General features: G+C 40.6%; 1 protein-coding gene across 1 annotated transcript; it reads right to left on the bottom strand.

Moving 5' to 3' along the window:
• Positions 1-1825: 1825 nt before the first annotated feature.
• On the bottom strand, positions 1826-3767 carry LOC113293443 (F-box/kelch-repeat protein At1g15670-like). Its single transcript, XM_026542078.1, has one exon. The coding sequence runs from the start codon at positions 3494-3496 to the stop codon at positions 2414-2416; it is 1083 nt and encodes a 360-aa protein (XP_026397863.1). The 5' UTR covers positions 3497-3767; the 3' UTR covers positions 1826-2413.
• Positions 3768-19600: the final 15833 nt, after the last annotated feature.

The raw sequence follows: 19600 nt of genomic DNA, 5'->3' as shown, positions 1-19600 counted from the left end.
GTGAGTGTTCACTTACATGCCCGTCATAAGGTTGTTGACATGTATGAGAATATCCATAAGGCTCCGTGGGATATTGATCATAGCCAAAAGATTGGTTTCGTTTATACCCATAAGATGTTTGGTAGTTGTCATATGAATGAGATTGAAAACCATATTGATTACCACTATAATATGATGATTGGTCCTGTGCTTCGTACATGTTATTTCCGTAAGGAAACATGACGACTCACAAGAACAAAAGAGAAAATAAAAACAAGCTAAACAAATAACAAATCAATTAGCGACTGCTCCACGGAAGCGGCGCCAAAATTTGTATGGGTTGTCGTAGGATCAACAAATTAATAAATATATTTCCTACTAATTAACTGGTAATATAGCGGTAGTAAGAGATTGTTCCCACAGAGAGCTGTGTAATTGATATGTTATTTGGTCAGCAAGATAAAGTAAATAACAAAGGGGGGTTTGGTTGTGAGATAAATAGAAAGACAATAAAGAAAAGAGATGATTAAGGAATCCTTCGCCGTTACCAAGCGTTAACAGGATTAGAATACTTATCTATTGTTCGTAAGAACCATTCATCACCAACCGTAGAATGACAGCTAGATCAGTGTTATTCTTAAAACTCCTTTTATCACTGGATACGGAAGTTCTCTCCTACCATATTCTATCCAACGAACCACCAAGTAATAGATCACTTAAGGTGTAATCCAATCGAACGCCTTAAGCTTTGTGAATTTAGGTTGATCCCAGTAGTTAAACTCTTAGATCAAGGTTTACTTGCTGGTGTTGTCTTCATACACGATTGCTCCACAGAATTCCTGTGTAAGGTCTCGCGATTTCTACTTGTGTAGAGAGTTAATCGACGATTACTTATCTCATAACTTCCACTAGCAATATAACGATCAATAGACTAATCTAGTATGTATCCTAAATCAATCTAAGAATCATTCATAAACCCTAGATATGGTAAAGACAAACGATGATGATAAAAACTCTCATAAATAGACTTGTATTATTAATAAAGCTTCACGCTTAGAACATTGAATTCATCCTTAATCAACAAAGGATTTAGCTACTCATATTACAAAGAAGATGAAGAATGGTGGTTTTCCCCTAAAGGGGTAAACCCTAGGTTTTGATGTAGAACTTGTGATATGAGATTCGATTCTCGATTTAGTTTTACATAACCTAATACCTTTTTATAGGTTTACATTTCTTGGTCTCCAAGTATTTAGTTAGGTTTAGGAACCCGACCCGAAAATATGACCTAACGACTCCAAACGTGACCTTAGGCCTTCCAAGGTGTGAATACACTTTTCCCATTTGATAAGTTCGCGTACCCAGTCCGCAAACTTCAACTTCCAGCAGATATTTTCGGAAATAAGTCTGCGAACCCCGTCCGCAAATCCAGTTCGCGGACTATACTGTCTTCTGTATTCAATATAAACTGTTTTGGGCACAACTTCTTCATCCGAACTCGGAATGACCTCATTCTTTTTGCATTCTTTTTATATTTCAATTATCTTCAAGATGATGATGAGAAATCCTTAATTTGAATGAGTTAAGATTGGTCTTTGGCCCTTCTCTTGATTATGTGTGTTTTGCTCCATTTCGTTGCTTTTCTTCCACTTCTCTTGGACTTTGGCACTTGGATACTTGGAATACTTCTCTTCCTAGCTCTTTTCAGCACTTTGTAGCTCCTTTTTGGATGATTCACCTAATAGAAGCAAACAAGAGAAAACAAGAGTAATAATACGAAAATACGCAAGAATAATAGCTAAAACAAGTATGGAATAAACACTAAAATCATATGAATTATGCACTTATCAAATTGGTACATCAATAGCTTTGAGCCAAAACAGTTCATGGATAAGAGATAAACTATCATCTTTTAGTATTCCTGATTTGGGATAATTTTAAGAGCAGCGACATCTGTTTTAACAAACCATGGTTTAAATTCGTTCACCTTATGAAAGTCTGATTCATTATGGAATTTGAGTATGTAGACATTTGTATGATGCTTGTATGGTGAGATTGTTGGAATTGTTGATAGTTTCCAAATCCTCTCACTGCATTAATGAACTTCCATTGTAGAACACTTGAATTTGATACTATCCTTCCTAGCATTGTTAGATTCCAATCTATATCACTTGCTGGGAGAATAATGCCTTTTTCGATAATAACCTCTTCAATTTCATGATCTGGTAGGTTTAGCTACTCCTCCATTTGATTTGTCAGTCTTGCCATATCTTCCAGAGACGAATTTTCCATTACCACTACAAATTTTTGATTACACTGATACAGTTTTACAAAGATATTTTTAGTTTTTTTTTCAGTTTTAGAAATAACACCCACACACCCACACTTCTTACAAATTAGCCGATTACAAAATCATGATGATGAGAATAAAGTCCTACACTTCGAAACTAAATCCGGATTGTAGGATCCTACGACACTCTTTAGATAACTCTAACTTCGTCCATTTTGGCCTCTTCGCATCAATTTCAAACTCTAATGCATAACAATTTTGTATCCCACCCTTGATACCAGACCCAATGGCTAACATCTTCTTTTGCCATGCAACAACATGAGTACCAATACAAACATCCGCAGGAAGCTCGATGAATTGTCGCCATTTGGAACCATCTAAACGCATCAAATAACGTGAGCAACATTTGTACAATGTCCCTCTGAAATCAAACACACATGTTCTTGGGCATGTGTTGCTCTCCAGTTTATCCTCTTCAACAAAATCCCATTTTACCGTATCAACATTGAAAGTTTCTGATGATTTTTGGAATTTCCCTTGCATCTCCGTGTGGTATCCTCCGATAACATGAAACTTGCCACCATGGAATAAGCCTTTACATTCATCTCTTTGTCTTGCCATATCTGGTAGTGAGATCCATACATCATCTAACACATCATAAGCTAGAGCCGATGTCAAGGCGTTCTTATCATCGTCATGTCCACCAGCAATATAAACCTTGCGGTTCATATCAGATGCACAAGCAAAGAATGATCTCCTGCAACCGGGGATATCAGCACCACGTCGCCATGTACCGGCAACAAGATTGTAAATATAAACAGAATTCAACACTTGCCATGTTTTAGTATCCCAGCCTCCAATGACAACCAAATAGCAACCAACTCCGGCAAACTCACAAAACAGAGGTAATCCATCAGAGGAGGTGCCGGGAATAGGCGGTAACATAACCCATTCATTCTTCCCTGGTTCGCATAAGCTAAGCCGGGGAACCGGTGTGTTGGGATTTTCGGGGTTTTGCATTAAATCATCAATAATTGGATCACTTTCAATTAAAGCTATTAGATTCTGAGTGAGCCCTCTGAGCTTTCTTTGTTGATGAAACTTATTTGATTGGATTTCTTGCTTCCATTTTTTCGAAACGGATATAAGCGTCGGGAATTGAGTGTATGGAACTCGAATAAGACATTCTCTTCCAATCTCATTTGGTAAACCTGGAATTATCTCCATCCAACAAAAAATACTTGACAGTACAAAATCAAAAACCAGTTGTTTTTTTCTTCTTTTTGATTTGCAAATGAAATTAAACAACCTCCTTAAATAAGTTTTCTGAAATAAAGGAAAAACAAAAGAGTGGCTTGTGTCTGCGCTCTAGAGTTTGTTGATTTTTGAGAAAACTAGAGACGGGAGAGAATGGAATTGGAAAAAGTGGAACTGAGAAGAAGAAGAAGACTTTGAACTTAGAAGTTTGTAGAATTAGAGAATGACTGGTTTTTTGTTTATGTGAAAGAGTATGAGATGCTTGAGCCTTGAGCCATAGGTATATTTATAGATAGAAGATTCTTGTATAGAAACAACTGTAAACTAATCGGTGCCCCAAACTGCACGATTCTTGTACATTCTCTTCACCTCATCGTCATCATCATCGAGACAGTTAAAAAATCTGTATATATAACGCTTTCTTGAACGAAATTAATGTTCTGTCAATCTGTTTACACATGACATAAGAGAGAGTGGACTTTGAGTTTGAGAACATCATAAAGACAAATACATGTACAAGTTGCCAAGCTCTTTTTATGGAAATGTAACTTCCGAATGTTCCAATGGGTAGATTCAAGTTATCCTTTTAATATGTCACTTGCGTATTTGCTAGTTATAAACCGCCTTTACCATAACGTGACATGATGCAATTGTTAATTAAATTTGTTTAATAACAAATTTAACTATCTTACTCTCATCTTTTGGACTTTGGACTAATAGATGGTCGAAACTTGAATCCTCCCAAGTCGTAATTCACATTTAAGGCTGCCGCATTTCAGTCCATCCTATGGTTAACTATCTAATTATCTCATCTTCGCCATCTAGCTTATGTCATGTTATTAAAAAAGATCATATTCATGACACATTCAAGAAAATGGTGATGTTGTGGCAAATTTTAAATGTGTATCTAGTTATTATTCACACATGACATGTTATGAGAAAATGGCGATGCTTGACAAATATTTTATGTTAATCTAAGCGTCTAGCTATTCACACAAGTAAATGATGCTTCAAAAAGAAAAAAGAAAAAAAAAAAAATAATAAGTAAAATGGTCGACTTTCAGAAGATGACCAAGACAATAACTTGTTTATTACTATAAGGTTTGTTGATTCATGAATAAAGATTATAAATCTTGTCGGAATTAACTTCAGTTCAAGGTTTGTCCAACTTCAAGTGGAAATGGCCGTTGTGGACTTGTTGAGATTTCACTTCTATCAACACAGATTAATTCAAATTCACCATTCAACTTTTTTCCCATTCGTTCACATTGCTATGACATGGTATCAACTAACTGACTCTATGTATGTTTGCCTCACATGCCCCGCGGTATATTGTAAATTTGGCGCGGCTTTAGCCTAAGGTAACGGTTTCTAATCGGTACCTTAAGCTAAAGCCGGTACCGAAACTGGCAGTTTAGAATTTGATAGAAAACAGAATTAGGCGAGACCATTGGTACATTCATACTACAAAAAATGAGTTCAACGTTTTCTTTAAGTATAATTTTAGGGCTTTCAATCACAAAAGGTGAAATTTGGAAAGTATAATTCGAGAGATTAAGATTCAACCATATTTTTAGGCGCAAACACTAGCTTGTTGGGTTTAATGGCGGACATGGTGATAGCTTTATGGGACTCGTATTTCCATCGGCCGTTTTGATTTGGATACGAGATGTTTGGTGTATGTTTTGTTTGTTAATTTCTTTTGGCTCTTTATTTCTTTGTTCTCTCTTTTGGATGATCGTTTCCAAACTCGATCTCATTTTTTGGGTCGGGTGTATTTAATGGGTTGAGGTACCCCTCAAGTACCTCCTTTTCATTGAATCTTTCCATTGACTGATTAAAAAAAAAAACATTTTCTTCAAGTGTTTAGACAAATTCCATATGTAAATGACAAAAAGAGTTCAATATTTACCCTAAGATAAAATGATTGCGATAAAAACTTAACTCAGTATATAATCTGAGAAACATTGTGACAAAAAAAATATATTAAAAGAAACTTTGTGGTAAAGATCAAATGCTAACACAAATTTAGGCAGAAATACTGACCGTCGTAAAAAGTGTGATCTAGTCAGCAATGTTATTGCAGGTTTGGATCGGAAGCTGTTTCAACTTTCAACAAAACGTTTATATTTGGGTCTATATTTGGTTCTGTGACACTAGGTGCACAAGGCTTAAGCAAAAAGATGGAGACATAAAGAGCGAAACCGCTCTATCTTGAGAGAAAAATTGTTCATATTTCAGTGGAATCTTTTGGATCACAGAAGGTAATCAAGTTGGAAGAAAGGCGAAGCGGAGGCTTCAGTTCATGGCTGAATTTTTCAGGGGAGATTGGGTGTTGGCTAAGTGAGGTGATTCAAGAGGCATTAGAGAGCTCAACCAAAAAGAAATGGCCTAAGAGGGAGGAAGAAGCGTCTTTTCTTTGCGAAGGAAGATCTAATGATGATGGTATGTACTTGCGGACTTCGAGAGTCATGAGAAGTGACGGAAACTGATCATATGCTATATGCATTCCGTGTGGTAATAGTGGATATTATTGGAGAGTGCTGCTTAAGGAGTTGAATAAACTCTTGAAGGAGAATGATATGTTGAGGAAGGTTCGTCGAAAATTGCCATCACAGATTGATTTCCAGGAATCTTTACCAATTACGGATTTCAATTCTACTAAGGAGAAAAAGAATGGCCAAATCAAGTGTGAGGGGCGAGTTAAATGGTTTAGAGTCATCAGAGAGATGAAGAAGTTGCTGGATTGGAAGTGTTTTATTGATTTGGAGATTATCAACCCTAAGCTACCGTATTTTAGTGTCTCAGAGGTAATGTGGTCAGACATCTGGAAACCAAAGTCTTTTTCCAGTGATGGTGTTAGGGTTACTGTAGACTAATAACCGAAATATATCACCAGAGCTGGAGTTGGACAGACAGACATGGAACGCGGCAATACGCGTGGAAGAGGTGGGTTTCAGGTATGTAGACTAATAACCCCTCTCTTTTATTTCCTTTAAATCTCGTTACAATCCGATCAACGAACTTGTAAAGGCAACTCTACAGTTTGCGAAGGGGGGATTCCACCTGTAGCGCTGTACTAGGCAGGATTGTGAAAGGGGGAATCCCCGTAGCTTCTGCAACCGAGACATGGGTTAAGTATACCCTCCTTAATGGTCGAGAATTCGTGATCCCATTAACGCGGTGATTACTGTCTATCTGGTCTATAAACATAAATAATCGCGACGCGGGTAGTATCAAGTATTTTTTTCTTGCCGTAGTGCAAGTTGTGCAAGGCTCGGACAGGCCGGCGTAAAACCTATGTTCAACTCTTAGGAGATTTTCTCTCGTCGACCCGGTACTTGCTACTGGAAATGACTTTGGATTCCGGTGTTAGGGTTACCGTTTCACGACAAACTCAGGGTGATGTTGTGCAATCAATATCGAAGGCAGTCACAGTTGTGGATCACAAGGAGGAGGAGGAAGTTATAATTCCAATCCCATTGATGAACATGTATATCAAATGGTTCATCATCCGTGGTATTCCAAGCAAATTTTGGAGGTACAGTTTGTTCATATCAATAAGAGATTCTTCATATTCCAAGCAAATTTTGGAGGTACAGTTTTGCTGATGTATCTGATAGTACCTTTAAGCTTGAGCATCAAAGTTACTTCAGAATTGCAGTGAAAGGTGATTTTGCTTCAGTACCGGCAGTATTATTGGTTAAAGATGGGAGTCATCAGTGGGCTGTTACATTGAATGAGACTTCAATTTTTCACCGAAAAATAAGGCTTCCTTAGGGGAATACCTTCGACTAGTTCAAATCTTTGAAGATAAGAAGAATCTGTCAAATCATTCAAATTTGGAAACTCCCGCTATCTGTGGAACTAAATCAGTTCGGATTTCTGGTTCAGACTCAGCTGGATCGTCTCTGGCTTTTGTGGGGGATCGTACAGTTGGGCTCAGTAATTTTATGACTGCTGAGAAATTTTTTCGACAGATTCTGTCAAGGTTGCTGGTGATCCTTCAGGTGTTACATCGAGCTCAGAATTGAACATGACTCATCAGTTGACTGTTGGATGTGCAGGTGATGTTCCCACAGACACTGGTAAGTCAAATTTGATTTCTGGGACTACTGTTATTGTTCCTAGTGTGGCACGAAGTGGTGTTGGGTTTCCCTGCCAGGCTATGGTTAATAATGGTAGTAGAATTGAGGGGGTTTTGACTGGTAGATGTGAAGGAGAGGTTCCTACCATGATAAACAACTCCATTTCGACCTCTATTTCTATGGAGCTCTCTTGTATGCAAGGTGGAAGTGTGAGTGGTGTTCCCACTTTAAATGCAGAGTTGCAAACTGGAAATGGAGAAGAGTCTGGGGCCTTATTTCCATTTCAGAATTTTGGTGGATGTGAAGGTGAAGTGCCCACTAATTCTGACGGACTGAGTTCTACACCGACCCTTGTGAATGTTTTACTGCCAAATGCTATAGAGGAGATATTGGCATCTGGTGCGGTGCCATTGGATTTGACAGCTCCTCCAGTGCCTTTGGCTTTAGCCTCTACAGACAATCATTTTACAGTTGTGGATGACCAAGTGGTGATCAAACTTGGAGATATTCATCAAGCAAAAGTGGACATCAATGAGGTGATCTTGTCTACCTCAAAATTGGTTTTTGAATTGTACTGCACGTATGGGGGCATGCATAGAAGCAATGAGGATCGATCTAAGGAAATCATTGAAGAGATTCTTACAAAGTATAAGGAAACATACGACAGAATTGCGGCTGCTAAAGAAGTGCAGGAGAGTGGATCTAGTGAAGTGCAGGAGAGTGACTCAAAGTATGAAGATGCCGAGGGAGATGAAGAAGTCAACTCAAGGGAAGTAGTAGTTAGTAATGAGATCTAAAATTGTGAACATGAACATACGGGGTCTAAATTCTTATCGAAAACAAATTGCAGTGCGTGACTTAATTCAATTACATAGATGTTCGGTGTGCACGATCCAGGAAACAAAAATGGTGCACATGTGGGGGGATTGTTAACCATTTGGGATAGCTCAAGGTTGGAATTATTGGACGAGAGAAGCGGGCTAAATACTTTATCAATCATGTTGAAGTGTAGAGCAAAGGGTTTTTCTTTTGTTCTCTCTAATGTTTATTCTCCTTGTGAGTTTACACAACGGGAGGCGTTTTGGGTGGATCTATGTAGTGTTAGGCAGTGGAAAGAAGCAGCATGGTGTATTATTGGGGATTTAAATGCAGTTCGAAGAAACTTGGAACGTAACAGGGGGAAGCTGATGAGAGAAATATGCAATTCCTGAATGACTTCATCTCTGATTTGGAGTTGGTAGATTTTCCATTAAATGGGGGAGCCTTTACGTGGAGTGATATGCACTTGAATCATTTACTTTGCAGGCTTGATAGGTGTTTGTTTGACAACGCTTTTGATTTACACATTAGTAGGGCTACGCAAACATCCTTGGTAAGAACATGTTCAGATCATAATCCGTTGTTGATAGAACTTGCTCCGGATGTGATTCACATATCTTCTTTTAAAATTGAACATTACTGGCTCGAGCATAAGGACTTTGAAAAGAATATTGAAACTTGGTGGAGGGAGTTGCAGTTCAATGGTACGCCAAGTTATGTCTTGTTCAGGAAACTTCAAAACCTAAAATTATTTTTGAAGCAGTGGAGTAGGGTGACGTTTGGGGATTTGAAGAAAAAAGAAGAGATCTTACTGGAAAACATAAAGAGCCTCAATTTGCAAGAGGAAGGAGGGGATTTATTGGAGGCTGAGTTTCTGGAAAGAGCGGGCGAGGAGGTGTAGTTAGGAGATGTAAAAGTGGAGAGAACAAGAATGGCTTTTCAAATGGCGAAGGTGCAGGGTTTTGTAGAAGGTGATAAAAATACTGGATTCTTTCATAGAATGGCTAATGCGAAAAACGTAAAATATATTTTAACTAAGTTGGAGGTGGATGGGGTCGACGTTTTTAATCAAGATGCAATAAAAGGAGAACTTCACAGTTATTATTCAGGTCTTTTTTACGTCTACTCACTATGTTTTTCCAAGTTTTGATAACTTACACTTTCCTCAGATTGATGCTACACAGAACCAGTGGCTGGAAAGGCCGTTCGAAGAAGAGGAGGTACATGGGGTAATTAAGAGATTTGGAAAAAATAAGGCGCCAGGCCCTAATGGATATACAATGGAGTTTTATAAACTTTGTTGGCATGTTTTGAAGGATGACGTAATGTTAGCGTTACAGGAATTCTTTGAGAAAGGAGTAGCAGATTGGAGGTTGAATGTTTCTTTTCTTAAGCTGATCCCGAAGAAAGAAGACTCTTCAACTGCCAAGGACTTCAGGCCAATAAGCTTAATAAACAATTTTTACAAAATTGTTTCAAAAGTTTTGGCGGAAAGATTAAAGGTAGTCATGCCTAATCTTGTTTTCTCTTTCTCAAGGTGTGTTTCTCAAAGATAAGCAGATCTTGGACGGAGTTCTTGTTGCCAATGAGTGCAAAGATAGTAGTCTAAGACAAGGCAAACCAGGTATTTTATGCAAGGTTTATATGGAAAAGGCGTTTGATAATGTTAATTGGTTTTCACTATTTCATATTCTTAAGAAGCATGGTTTTGGAGATAAATGGGTAAAGCGGATTCATTGGTGTGCTACCTCTGCACAGTTCTCGATTCTTGTTAATGGTGTGGCTACAATTAGAATCAAACAGTCCAAAGGTGTTAGATAAGGTGATCTGCTGTCTCCTTTTCTATTTATTATAGTTGTGGAAATTCTAGCTAAGTTATTAGAAAAGGCAGTTCAAGATGACAACATTAAAGGTTTTCAGGTAAAGGAGGGGGGAACTTCAATTTCTCATCTTCAGTTTGCTGACGATACTTTGATTTTCTTAAATGCTTCTAAACAGGAGGTTCGGCGGCTACTTATTATTTTGATAGTTTTTGAGGTGTTAACGGGCTTAAAACTGAATCTTGAGAAGAGCTCGATTACAAGTATTGGGGCAGATATTTAATGGAGGAGTTTGCAATAGAGATGGGTTGTAAGATTACAGTTTTTCCAGTAATTTATTTGGGTCTACCTGTAGGGACTACTTATAGGAATGTGGCAGTTTGGGATATTGTGATTGACAGAACACAGAAAAAATTGGCAGTGTGGAAGAATAAGTACCTTAATAAGGCCGGCAAGTTGTCTTTAATAAAGTATGCATTGTCATGTCTTCCAACTTACTATCTTTCTTTACTTCATCTTCTATCTTCAGTGGAGAAGAAACATAATACCATCATGCGTAAGTTCTTATTGGGGGTCACTGATGAGGAAAACAAGATGAGTTGGGTTGGGTGGAAGAAGATGAACAAGCCAAAGGAATATGGGGGTTTGGGAATAAGAAATGTACGGTTAGCAAATAGATCTCTTATGTCTAAATGGTTGTGGAGATTTTCTGAAGAGAAGCAAGCTTTATGGAGGCGTATTATAGCTGAAAAAACAAATGTTGATTCGAAATTCTTGGTCCCAGATGAGAAGAAATGCATTATTGGAAAGGAGTATGTGGTTGGTGATTATGAGGGGAAGACCTGATTTACAAGAGTGTGTTGAACTAAGAGTTAGATGTGGTAAGGAAACTAGATTATGGCATGACTGGTGGTTTCAAAGGGAGTCTTTTAAAAGTAAGTTTCCTAGACTTTTTAAAATCAGTTTACGGAAACAGTTTATTGTTGAGGAAGTTATGGGTACGGCTTGGTCTTTATCTTTTAGCAGGGAGTTAAATCCAGCAGAAAGAATAGATTTTTTGGAGTTAAGAGATGCATCGAACTCGGTTACTTTACAGAAAGGGGGGATTATGCAGAAGGAGATTTTTCGCCTAAGATTTTGTATACTAAACTCTGTAGGGAGGATGTAGAATGGGAGTTTGCAGGTTATTAGAGGTGAAACATATTCCACCTAAGGTAGTCTTTTTTTGTTGGGCTGGTTTGCATAACTCTATTCCTACTAGAGTAATGCTGGAGCATAGAGGCATGCAGATTTCTAGTAATTTATACCCTCTTTGTAATACTGAGCCAGAGTCACTTCATCACATATTCATTCATTGTCAGTGGTTGGCGGAGATTTGGAGTTATTTTATTCGTTCATGTAGGATTAGTTGGGTGCAACCAAACTCTTTTGCTACTCTTTTACAATATTGGCTTTCTTTCAATTTTCACGATATAAGGAAGGACCTTTGGAAGTTAGTCCTTTTTGTTGTTTCATGGGAAATATGGAAAGAGATGAATGTGAGAATACATGGGAAGAGGCCGAAAACGAAGGAGGAGTTTAAAACACTGGTTAAACAAACCGTGTCGTGTAATTTGAAAATCTTCAATCATTATCCTTTGAATCGGGTGTTATTTCAATGTGAGGCAATTTTGGGAGTGTAATTGGTAGTGAGGAGTGTTTTTCTGGTTTTACTAGATCTTTGATCTAGCCTTGTATATTGTATATTATATATTATTTTTTCTTTTAATCCTTACCATTTCTAAAAAAAAAAATGATCGATGACGAACGTCTATGATGTGTCCAATCAAGGCACCCACGTTCAAGTGGAGAACATGATTCCATTCTTTGCGTGTCCGTGATTACTGGATTCGGCATAAGCCCTTATTTTAAGTATTTGATCCCAAGGTCGCCAACTTCCGATAAAATCAAGTCTAGGGCCGTTTGATGATCCTTGAGCATATCGGCTTGTTGAAACGAAGAGTTCAAAGCAAATACGAGCATAAACAATATAGTAGGAATCTTCTCTCAGAGAAGTCACAATCGATGAGTGGCCAGTACAAGTTTTTATTATTGTTAATGTTTAGGTCGTGTCATTTTTTCACATTGTTGATGGTGGTTTTTAGCTTAGGGTTAAAATTGTAAAACCTTGCATCTGATGTGACGTCACTCTGTAAGTAAACGGATCCATGAGTGTTAACATCTCCACTGGCATATTTATTGAGCCGTTCAATATATTTACATGAAATTTATCCAGACTGGCGCATGTAGCAACCATCCCAGATTATCTGTAAATTTCGGCACCCTGCCTATATAACTTATTAATATAAGATTCACTGAGTACTTTTCCTGTGCTAGGTTCCCCGGCAGAACCCTTAATATCGGTATGGCATGATGTATTTGTGTTCACTCGCAGCTGAGTAGCACGGATTTCCAAGTACCAAAGTTAAGGCCATTGCACAAAACGCTTAGACATAAAGCACACTGCACTCTGTAAATAAGGAATTTTGTGGCAGCACACAAAATCCAATTAATTTTGTGATAACTCACAAAAAACTCATGAACCTGACTAATTTGCAAAATTAGGATTTTTGCGCCCTGCGCAGTATATTAGACCCCGTTGGTCGAAATTACGCTTAAGCAACTAAGCAACTGATCCACCGCGGATTAATAGGTGCAGAGTCCTTCCCAAAATAAGAAAACAAAGAGTAGCGGAGCCGCAGAGAAGGAGCAACAACGAGAGGAAGCGTGGCCACACCACAGGCCAGCTGACGCCACATGGCCACGCCCCATGTTACCTAACTGATCCTACTCCTTTGTCGGCCAATCAGGTCGCCTTAAACCTGCCACACTCCCACGAGTTGTGGCTGGGCCCATACTTTTCGGCCCTATTCCCCATTGACCAATCAGGTTACTCTAAACCTGCCACATCCTTAAAACAGGTGGAAATTGTGTCAAGAGGTCGCCATACTAAGTTGGCTTCCCCAAATCATGCCAACATACTAACGACATGCCAAAAACAAACATGACATGTGCACATGCCAAACGACATGCCAAACATGCCAAAAGCGTGCCAATCGTACACGCCAAACAGGCATGCCAAGTGCAGATGCCAAACGCGCCACTTACTGCGATAGCATGCCAAAACTTGCCAACCCACTCTCCGTGCGTGACCAGCTTCACAACGGACTTCAATTTGGCTAGCCTGAATCCTAGGCGCGGCCATTCTCTAGTGGCGGTGGATGAACCCCTAATTTCTAATTGTGGCCCAAAACTATGTCACCTCGGGCCCGCAACATGCCGCAAGCCGTACGGATTTAGGAAACCCTAAAAAAGGCGTCACACCATGGCCACTCGTGGAAATATTTGTTCCTATGGCCGTTTCTACATGGTGGCCTGCCTATGGCTCCTCCGGCATGACTCTGGCATCGTTTGTATAAAATGCCATGCCGCGGCCACCTACCGCATGCTACATGCCATATATGCTAATTAGGGTTTCGACATGCCAAGCCATAATTTAGGCAAAGTTGCCACGCCAATCGAGCCAAACAATGTTCCACAGAACATGGGGATCAATATGGCCATTAAAACTGATGTTGCCACACCATGTTTGAGTCTAGCACCAACGTGCCAATATTTCAGTGGCCATGGATACGCCAGGCGCCACTTACACCATCGTGTCGCTGGCATGCACAAACTATGCTAGCCACTCCACCACGCTACTGTACCATTATCAGGCGCCAACAGAAGGTAGCCATAATCGACGGTTACCCTTGCTCATGAGATGCAATCTCAGCCATCCAAGTCCGCCACCGAGCTTACAGGCTTGTGGCAAGTTTTAGGCGACCAGCCTCCTAAATCTAGTGGCCATGGCAACGTCAGGCGTCACTTGCACCACCGTGCCACTGGCATGCACGAGCCATGCCTTCCATGCCACATTTCCAGTGGCGTACACCAAAACGCCACTGCGCCATTATCAGGCGCCAACACAAGGTAGCCATAATCAACGACTACCCTTCCTTATGAGATGCGATCTCAACCATCGAAGTTCGCCACCGAACTAACAGACTTATGGCAAATTTTAGGCAACCAGCCAAGATAAGACTAGTAGCATCACATGCTATTTCCTGCGGCAAGCCTCTTGATTTTAACTTGCCATACGTAGCAAAATGCTACATGTTTTCCACGAAAACACTCGAGACATCAAACATGTCACAAACTGGGGGAAGCTCATCAGGGTATTGGTCTGGCGGTTTACAGCGTGCGGCGTGCAATACTCCCTTATAAGAAAGTGTCATAAAGCGGGGCGGTTAGTAATGGCAAGAAGTAATGGTGTAAAAGGATCCACCTCCTTCATTATGGAAGCATAATTCCTGACATTACACGTTACTCTTCCACCACTCAATCGTTTCCACTTCCTACGAGACCAGGGTACGTTTTATTACGACTTGTATAAATAGGTTTCACCTATTTCCACCAAACAACAAGTTTTGGTCAGAGAACAACACAGTATCTAGAAATCACCTGATAGCTTTCCATTCTGCTAGCCAGTTCTACTTTCTGATACAAGTCGTAAACAACCACACCTTCAGAATCACCAATTCTGGTCTCAACACTTTCTTCGCTTCCCTCCTTAAGACCAACCCTTCTCCTTCACTTTGTGATCGAAGCAATCCTGGAACGACCATTTCTTGGTTTAGGCCAGGATTGTACAGATTGATCTTTCGAATCAAAAGTACTCCCCTTCAGTGCATTTTTTAGGGTTTAGATTTGTTTCTCATCCACACACCCGAATTTATCAAAACCGGCAGAAACAGTTTTCACCCATAAACAATTGGGAATCTTCATAATAATAATAAAATCAGGGAGTTTTCATGGAATGAGGAAAACAAAACAAATAATAATAAAATAATAGGCATGTGGGACCGGCTAGGGCATGACCGGCCGGCTAGGGCCCGGTCCCACAAATTTTTCTTAATTTTATAATATTTTTCATGGTTTTAGGGAAAATTCATGAAATCAGGGAATTTTCATGGTTTTAGGTAAAATTCATGAAATCAGGGAATTTTCATGGTTTGAGAGAAATAATAAAATAATGGGGACATGAGGTGCGGGAACGGCCACGGATAGGGCATGGCCGGCCGGTTGGCGCTTAGTCCCGTGACACCTTTCCCTAATTTTATTATTTTCTTGACATAAAGAAATATCATGAGATTAGAGAATTTTCTTGAATCGAAGGAGATTTGCTCGAACGAGAGGATTTTCATGAGATCAGGAAAAATAATAAAATACGATAAAAATATAAAATTGGGCGTGGGACTGGTCACGGCATGACCGGCCGGCTGGTGAGCCCAGTCCCTAGCGCCTTTGCTAATGTTTTTATCATTATTATTTTTCCTTCCTATTTTGCATAGGTTCATCGTTCATTCGTATTTTTGAAATGCTCGTTTGCGCATTCAAATGCTGGTCTGTGCATTATTGCTAAGTACACTTGCACCATTTTAATCAGGGCTTATTCGATGATCAGATGCATGTTTCATTGAATATTTATCACTAACCCGTGGAATTCTGCTGGGATGAACCACGAATTGAAGTGACGAAATATAACGAAGAATCGTAAAATATTGCTGGATATTCAGACGATTAGAGATAATTAACTGATGGCTCTATACTAGCAGGGTTTCCTATCTAGGAGCATTAATTATCTGAGAGTTGAGAAATATGAACTTGCTGGAGTATCATATTTCTCCTATATATTCAGGGAAAACTTGGTTGCATCCTGAAGACGTTGTCGCTCTATACTAGCAGGCATGCTGTTGTTGATGGTGGATTTTCATTTAAGGCTAAAATTGTAAAAGCCAAAATTATGCGCTGACATCCTGTAAAGGATAAAGCCATTAATGAGTGATGAATACTTCTTTACTTTACTAATTCACCTAGAATGGATCATGTAGCAACAAATCCCATATACCCTATGAATTTATAACATTATCAATTAATGCATGACCATCCTTGTATTTCCTGTGTTGTTCCCGCAGAACTGTCATTATTAGTGCGACATGACGACTGAGTGTTACTCTCAGCAGAGTAACACGAATCTCCAAGTATTAATAGTGAGGCATGCACGAAATACACGTACATGCTACATCTCTCAGTGTGTTATACTAACCCGATTGAGCATATATTTGAATCTGAACTATCCATATCAGTCTCAGAAACAATCATGACCACGCAAGTTGACCGCACGATTTAACCAGCCTAGACGATCCTCAACAGGAGCAGGCTACTACATTAATGACCACAAACGAGCCCACTTATGCCCTGGTCGGTCGAATACCTACCATGCCTCCCAAACTACCACCGAACACCAGCCTGAAGTTGGATGTCCAGACTGGTATGGAGCAGCTTGGAGGAATCGTACAAACAAAGGCCGCCTATGGCAGTCTCAAGTTCATCACGTCCGTCCAACTTCACCGGCATGGTTGGACGGCGTGGATCAGCCCAAAGCCGGTCGAACAAGCGCCGTGGTGTACATCGGCGGACCTTCTTCCTACCTGCATGACCGACTCTTCCTTAACCTGAACAGATTGCAATATACGATTGTCCGAAGTCGTGTCAGCTTGAAGAATTGAGGGTCGCAGGAAATTCCGCTAAAGGTCCCAAATTGATCACGACCATCCAATTTCACTGGCATGATTGGATGGCTCAGATCGGACCCATAGCCACCAGGCAGGTATTGGCGCGTTCACCACCGGCCCAACGTGGGCCCCACATGGTCGACCTTCCCAAAGGAGAAGCGTGGCTAGCCAATTCGTCCAGCCAAAGCAGCGTGGACGTGAAACCCTAATTAGGGTTTGCGGCACATCACATGTGTCGCAAATCAGTCTCAACCATCCATCTTCGCAGGTACAAACGGAGGGTGTAGATGTAGATTCAAAGGGCCCATAGCATGTCAACACAATCACCGTGGGCCCTCTTAGATACATGACTAATCGTTCAAGACCAACTATGGTTGGTCGTCTCGATTCGTGCGTCCAAACTAGGCATGGCCGCGCATTTTCAATTGCAAATCGATCTCGACCACTCAACTTTGCCGGACAAATTGAGTGGCTTAGATCACATCTTCACGGGACAGTGAGGTACAGACGTGTACACTGGCCTGCCGACTGCACGCCTGACTGATCGGCCAAGACCGACCATGGTTGGTCGTCTCGAAACGCGCGCCCGAAGTAGGCACGACGTGCGGTCTTCCATTCCTTTACGACATGGGATTTCTGTCGCAAATCAATCTCAGCCGCTCCTCTTTGCCAGATAAATTGAGTGGCTTAGATCGCATCTCCATGGGACAGTGAGGTACAGACACCTACACCAGCATGTCGTCTACACGCATGCCCAATCGGCCCTGCCAAAAACGTTTCCCATGCCTGGATTCGACCAAGCTAAAGGTTGGTGTTCGAGCACTTCCTAAACCCTAATCCGACGGTCACAGATATGGGTCGCAAGCCATCTCGTCCGTCCAACTTCACCATCCTGGACGGACAGCCTAAGACAGGATTTAGGCGACCCGTGAGGTATCACCACAATCACCGTCCACCACTCTTCCACACAGAGTGATCGGCCAAGTCAGGGATTACCTATACAGCCTCCAAACGATCACTCGAAGATGGTTGGACGTGATGCTATGCTTAATCCGCGACTTACTCCGTTAAGCCTTAAAACAACGATGCTTCATACACGTTGAATATATTCGATGCGTTAGATGCATAGAAATGCACACGATATTTCATAAATATCGACTTCCTAAATAGCTTAGCTATTTAACCTAGCATCACATGCTTTATATGGGTCTCACGATCCACACACTCGAGACATTAATCATGTCACAAAATGGGGGAAACATACTGTGGTATTGGTCTGGCGGTTTACAGCATGCAGCGCACAACGCGCCATCACAAGAATGTGTCAGGAAGACATGGACGGTTAGTGATGATGGGAGAAGTGGGCAAGACTGATCGTGTGACACTAACACACGCAACTCCACTACTCCATCACTCCACTTTCTACACTTCCCACAAGAGACGTGAGTAAGGCTCAATGACTTGTATAAATAGGTTCTCCTCCCTATTTCCATAACAATACAACAAAAACCAAGTGTTGATACAACCGTATCCAAACACCAGAACTGATAGCTAACATTCTACAAGCCAGTTCAGCTTTCTGATACAAGTCATACACAACCAACACCTCCACAATCTCAACACTTTCTTCGCTTCCCTCCCTAAGATCAACCCCATCTCCTTCACTTTGTGACCAAAGCAAGTCTGGAACGGCCATTTCTTGGTTTAGGCCGGAGTTGTACAGATTGGTTTCTCGAATCACAAGCACTCCCGTGCAGTACATTTGTTTAGGGTTTAGATTCATTTCTCATACACACACCCCAAATTACCAAAACCAGAAGAAATAGTTTTCACCCATAAACAATTGGAGACCACAGTGGGAGATTAGTCTCTCGGTTGCAAAATTGGATTCTCAATATTCTTGTTCCAACCTTCTCAATTTTGGGATAGATCTTGGGTCTGATTCAATCATTAACTTATTCATTCTTTGGTTTTAATCTCGGTCTTCATCTCACGATGTATCCTTGCCGCTAAACCATAGAAGATTCAGGTATCATGGGAAGTGTGGCTAGGATGCTGGAGGATGTCCTGGAAAACCAAGCTGGTATCGCTAGGAGGCAAATCGAAACATTCCGTCTTTTGAACGATATAACAGCTCAATTACAAGGAGGTTCGACAAGCATTTATCTAGACGGTGTAATAAATGTTGAATCCTTATATAGAAGTCATGCCTTCACCGGTGAAGATGCAGAGAGAGCGCGTGGCCACAGGAGACTCAGGAGAGACGAACAACATGGTCCATATGGCGACAGAGACTCGAGACAACTCCATAGAAGAAAAGACTTGTCCGGGATGCCACAAAGTTCGCCGGTTAAAGAAAAGGAGCCTGCAGCTTACGTAACATTGCTGGAAGATTTATATCTCAAGACTCTTGCTGAAGCTCAGAAGACTTCCCAATCCACAACGATCTTTCATCCAAGTGAAGAAATGCTCGAGGATCGAGAAATCAATCAAGGAACACGTGAGTGCAGAGGATGGGAACGTTCGACTCTGTAGATGGTGGATTTTCGACAAAGGGTAGAATTGTAAAAATATACTCCAGGTTCGGCAACCGGATGAGTATTGAGACTCATGTCTCTCATTAAAGCGTGAAAGCTCATGCCATAAATATCTGACTGAGAAGGCTGTCTCTCAGAGTACGTGTAGATGTGT

Source organism: Papaver somniferum, chromosome 7, assembly GCF_003573695.1.
Source record: "Papaver somniferum cultivar HN1 chromosome 7, ASM357369v1, whole genome shotgun sequence".
Lineage (NCBI taxonomy): Eukaryota > Viridiplantae > Streptophyta > Magnoliopsida > Ranunculales > Papaveraceae > Papaver > Papaver somniferum.
This window is presented reverse-complemented; position numbering and strand designations above follow the sequence as displayed.

Bases quoted from the DNA above. Each gene is read 5' to 3' on its own strand.
- LOC113293443 (XM_026542078.1), bottom strand. From the start codon at position 3,496: ATGGAGATAATTCCAGGTTTACCAAATGAGATTGGAAGAGAATGTCTT.